The sequence below is a fragment of the Saccostrea cucullata genome, unplaced genomic scaffold (genome assembly GCF_032062105.1).
Source record: "Saccostrea cucullata isolate Sc308-1 unplaced genomic scaffold, CSIRO_AGI_Scuc_v1 ctg632, whole genome shotgun sequence".
NCBI lineage: Eukaryota > Metazoa > Mollusca > Bivalvia > Ostreida > Ostreidae > Saccostrea > Saccostrea cuccullata.
This window is the reverse complement of record NW_026929605.1, coordinates 70,071-75,621: the sequence shown is the minus strand read 5'-3', so window position 1 is coordinate 75,621 and position 5,551 is coordinate 70,071. Positions and strand designations below refer to the sequence as shown.

The 5,551-nt window shown below is 32.4% G+C and overlaps 1 protein-coding gene across 1 annotated transcript; it reads right to left on the bottom strand.

The window, feature by feature from the left end:
- Nucleotides 1-997: 997 nt before the first annotated feature.
- LOC134281400 (uncharacterized) lies at nucleotides 998-4,353 on the bottom strand. Its single transcript, XM_062763872.1, has 4 exons — nucleotides 4,270-4,353; nucleotides 3,693-3,781; nucleotides 3,389-3,508; nucleotides 998-2,011 (listed from the first exon to the last, which is right to left on the bottom strand). The coding sequence occupies exons 1-4, from the start codon at nucleotides 4,286-4,288 to the stop codon at nucleotides 1,877-1,879; spliced, it is 363 nt and encodes a 120-aa protein (XP_062619856.1). The 5' UTR covers nucleotides 4,289-4,353; the 3' UTR covers nucleotides 998-1,876.
- Nucleotides 4,354-5,551: the final 1,198 nt, after the last annotated feature.

The following is a 5,551-nucleotide window of genomic DNA, read 5'->3' as shown; positions in this document are numbered from 1 at the left end:
TATGAACATAAAGAGACTTAATCAAGGATCATTATTCTATTTATTGCTGTTGAAAAGTTTCAATTCCCAACTGCTTAAGTACTTTTCTCTTCCTTTGCTATAAGTACAAACCAGTAGAGCTTCAGTCTCAACAGAGACTTCTGGTTGAAAGAAGACTCAATGCTTATTACATCCATGCCATCAATTTGACTCCTTGATGTCCAGGATTAAAGAAGACATTTTTATGCCCCCGGATCAAAACGGAGGTAGATTGTTTTTGTCCTGTCTGTCTGTCTGTTGGCAATTTAACCTTGCTAATAACTTTTGAGTGGGTGGGGCTATGGCATTCATCTTTCACAGGTGTATTTCTCGTAGATTGTATTGATTTAATTGGTTTTTGCCCCACCCCTAAGCTACTTGGGGGCAAGGACCATGGAATTCTTTGAGTGTTTTAAAGTGTTATTATGCCCCCCTTCGAAGAAGAGATGGCAAATTGATTTGCTGCTGTCTTTCGGTCGGTCGGTCTTGTCTGTCGATCCATCATCAAGTTTCCGCTCATTTTCTGAATTGAATTGAAATGGTATTTATCATAAGAACATCTAGTTCAAGTTTTGCTTTGGGTAATATTGGGTTATTCTGGATAGAGTTACATGTATGTCCATTTGGACTAAGAAAAATGTCATTACATGATACTGTATGCAGTTTCCATTCATTTTCTTCGCAGAGGATGCACACACTGAAACGAAATTTGTTATACAGATTTATTATAAAATATCTAGGCCAAGTTTTCTTTTAGATACGATCGGGCTATTTTGGACAGTTATGCCTCCTCGACTTAGAAAAATTCTAATAATTTGGGGGAGGGGGCCATTAGTGTTTTACAAACTTCTCTTGTATATAAGAAATTTATATCCGTCGGTAACTACTAGTAACCCTGCATTTCTGCGATTTGTCAAAAACTTCTAAATTGGAGCATGACGTTCAAGTGACTCTAAATAATAACATTTTGACTAAAGACTACTATATATAACTTATTTTTATTAGAATTTTTACAATACAGTATCTATGTACCCCACCGGTACTCAATATGAATAAACAAATCTCTCAAAGCTAAGAAAAAAAACATTTCGAGGGAATAAATTAAATGTTTATAAAAAGGCGAAGCAAAACAAACATATGAAATATTGATAATTTAAAAAAAAACTTGAAAACTTGAAAGAAGAAATTATTCAGAATGTAAGATTAATTCTTTGATAAAGCAAATATGTACAGTATGAACATAAATATCACAAAAATGTTTAAGAAACAAATTAACAAGAAATCATTGATTACATTAAACACGTGGAACATCCATAAAAACACACTGTTTCTTGTTTGTTTGTTTTTTCATAAAAATTCTACTTTTCTCAGCAGTTGATTTAGTTTATATAAAAATACGATTATACTTATTTAAAAAATGCATGCTGCTCAAAACAGTTCATAGGAGCTCAAACATTATATACGTAAATATTTAAAATTGGGACAGTTGAGAAAACTATATGGTATACATCAGGCCTCCTTAAAATATTTTTGTTTGCCCTCTCTTGACACAGAATAAAAAAAATTTCGACGAAATTGAAATTTTTTCCCGGAAAATTACACCATGCTGAATTAACAAAATCTTATTTCCGGAGTCGGCAAATAATTATGAAATCATGGCGATTTAAAAAATTAATATGAATCGGCCTATATGTACTAATTAGGCCGGGAAAGGGCAATCAAACCAAATTTTAAAGATGGTCTCGTAAAAATTGTCAAAAAAATATAAACAAGTATATCAATGATAATTGTCCATTGTAGTTAACAATCTGTGATCACAGAACGGGCTTATTAGCAAACAAGATACATCAACTCAAGCTTAGTATCTACTTAGCCCAAAGACCGACATGGTCCAGATAACGGTAATAACAAAAGACAATATGGCGACAGAAGACACCAGCATGGCCGTAAATCTGTAGTATCTCCTCATAGGATAAAAAGCCTCATCTTTGGACTGAAAAAAATGTTTAAATTGAATTTCAATTGCTTTAGTTTTAGTAAAAGACTAATCGTTTCACCGCTTATCTGCACGTCAAATTTCCAAAATATCATATCCAACTATTTTTAAAGTAATATATACTCTGGTTACTTTTCATAGAAGAATATTTATCAAACGAAAAAAAATATGTTTATTTTCCATATATGACCATTTTCAGAGAATAAACTAATACTAAACGTAACCCATATTAATGATTTAAATTTACTGTTTGAAGTATGATTTCAACTAACAAAACATTCAACTTCCTTATCAAAAAAAAAGATGTACTTGAAAGCAAATGATAAATTGACACCGATGTAAAAGTTTAAATTAACTTATATTAAAGGTCCATTTAATATTTTAAAAAAAAACTTCCTGTAAAACGTGCTGATTTAACATGTGTAAAATGAGGACGTGAACTTAATGGGTATATATTGCATCTACAAAATTTTAACTGATTTCATAAAATAAAACGTATGAGTAAAAGAATAGGTATCCTTTTGAAAACAAATTATATCAATATTTTGACGAGATATCATTCATAACTAACGGATTTTTTAATAATGAAAGAAAAAGTGAGCAAGCTCACAGACCCCACGCTCCCCCAAAAGTCGAAGTGCTGAAATTCCCGGAAATATGAAGGGATCGGAATTTTCCTGGTAATATGCATATCTGTGTCCTAAATATCTGCAAAGTTTGACGAAATTGTGTGCAGCGGTTTATGAGGAATTGTGCTGACCAAAAAAAACAAAACAAACAGGACTGACTGACTGACGGGTCAAAAACATTATACTTCACGCAACTTGTTGCGTGGGGTATAATTGATTTTTAATCTGAAGTGTAAATGATTACATGACAAACAAAATTACCCTCCAAAAATTGCGAAGCACACGACAGAGAAACTTATCAGAAGAACAAAGAAACTTTAATTTTGGTAAAGTAAAGTTGACATGCACACTAAATACATGTAAGATGACACTTCAGAGTAATCAGACAATAGCTACATTAAAGAATTCAAAAATTACTGGATTTTTTTTTGCACAGAAATTTAATTAAACCTTTAAAATCTTCAACAAATTTACCACAATTAAATTAAACATAATATGAAAAATTTTAAAATATATAAATAACCTTTTTGAATTTTAAAAAAAATGAGATATTTCATACATGTAGATGAATAAGTATACAAGTACTGAAAAAACGGTTTTTTCATGACACCTCAATATTTTCTATCTAGATTTAATAATTTTAGCCGAGAGATGCATTAACCCTTCCCCTTTTCCCTAAATATTTCATAAATTTTATTTTATTGAACATGTAAACTTGTGAATATAGTATATTGTTTTTGCTTACCATGTATGCATAGCATATCGAGAATATGCCGAACGGACATGCTACAACTGTTCCAAACGCAGCCAGTACCCACATAAAAATATCCAGGTTTGTGGTCTGTGGCCGATTCTGGGTTTGAGGCTGCAAGATAAAGTTGTCGAAAAACTATTAGTAAGATTGTCTAATGATTTTGGTCCATCCAATGGAATCTTTATTATTCATCTTTATGATTTTCATAGCGTCGATTGACATGCGTTAAAAAAAGAATGCTTCCAATGTTATTTTTATATTTTAGTTTAGTATATTTGTTTTCTCCCAACTTTACCTGGATAATATTACCACTTCCATCAACATTTACCAGTGTATACGGCGCGGCTACACCTTGATCAAAATTCATAGGCTGATAAGCCACCCCTGAAAAACGAAAGTAGAGTTTTAATAAGAATTTGTTAGACACAGTCTGGGTCAAATAGAATCTATGCATTGAACTACAGGTAGTAGTTTTGCGAGAAAGGTACAGGTACAAAAAGGTTAATGGTCTGAGTCTGGAATGTTGATAATGTTCCTATTCAGAATACGTTCTTATCAGATATGTTTACATACGAAAACCAGGAAGTACGAGTTTACAGAAATATTTCAAAGTATAACTCATATTTTGTTAAAAGTATTTTATGTTCTCAAAAAATTTACCTTAGTTTGATTAAAACGCAATAGACATGTATATAAAAGCTAAGTAAATTTATGTACAAGTATATTTTCAATATGTGGATCAGTGATGCATGTACACACGTGTTTATATATAACACTAGATCCGTTGCATAAATTATTCGACCACATAATCGTCCACATATTCGTCAAAATCATCGAATAGTTTAAAAAAATATTTTAAAAAAATCACCAACCTGCTTGGGGAGAAGCCATTCCCTTGTTTGTGAAATTTCTAGTACTTTTAGCTGAATATACGCATGCGCCAAATGCACTTTAAATAATTGTGTGTTACCTGGACTAAAGTGGGATGGGTGCTACACATTAAGGCTACGGTATCCAACTTAACTTAAAATCATAATGTTGGGTGTGACAATGGGCTTTGTTAAGATGAAAACAGATGTTTTACTTTACAAAAAAAATCATGATAATTTTGCATTACACGAAACTACGACGGCGTATTCGTGCCATATTGACAATGTAGAGAAATTATTTTTTAAAAATCGTACAATCGTTTGAACGATTTAGAAGATCGTTTCTACGATTTAAAAAGATCGTACAAACGATTTAGAAAATCGCTTATACGATGTAGAAAATCGTTTGTACGATTTTTTTCTTCTGATTGGGAACAGAAGTGTACTGGATAAGAAATCTGTTAAAGCTATGGTTAGAGAAGTCGATCCCTTCGCTGCTGACTATAACAGGCACAGAAACACATAATAAATGTATCTTGTTAAATAAACTGTATTCAGTATTGTTGTAATGTTACAATTAGTAAACCATCATATCACGATTACATTCAGAATGTTTTTATGATCACTTGTATAATCGGGTTCGACACAGCCGTGCATTGCTATCCCGAAGGGTTTCAGTTTGTCATATCCATGTACGTGCCATACGTAATTTGGACCTTTGTTAGTGTACAATCTTCGTCTTAATCTGTTTCTTTTCCTTAAATACACTCCCTCCGGATCTTGTATAGAAAGAAGACATCGAGTATCTTCTTGAGAAACGGTAAACCCTGCCATAATAGCTTTCCAGTACAACTACCTGTATCCATGCAATTGACCACATGATTCAGGTGTTTCCTCAAGAGTTACATCACCTACGTCGGATTTGTTCTTACGTCTGAACAGTTCCAACTTAGCTGTTGCCCTTTTCAACATTGGTTCACTAACAAAGATTCGGTGAGTTTGCGAAAGGGTCTGTGCAATTTCAGAAAAAGTGAAACTCATCTTGAAATATCCCCTGATCAATTTTTCTCTGTCATTCATCGTGTCATTCATTTAACTATGCGTGGATACGTTGTCATTCTTGTGCAAGGTTTTCTACTACGCTTCTTTTACGTGTAATAACAAGATATAAAAATTGTACAAACGATGTTTCAATCGTACAAACGATTTTCTAAATCGTTCAAACGATTTTTTAAAAATCGTACAAACGATTTTAAAAAGTCGCACAAACGATTTTCTAAATCGT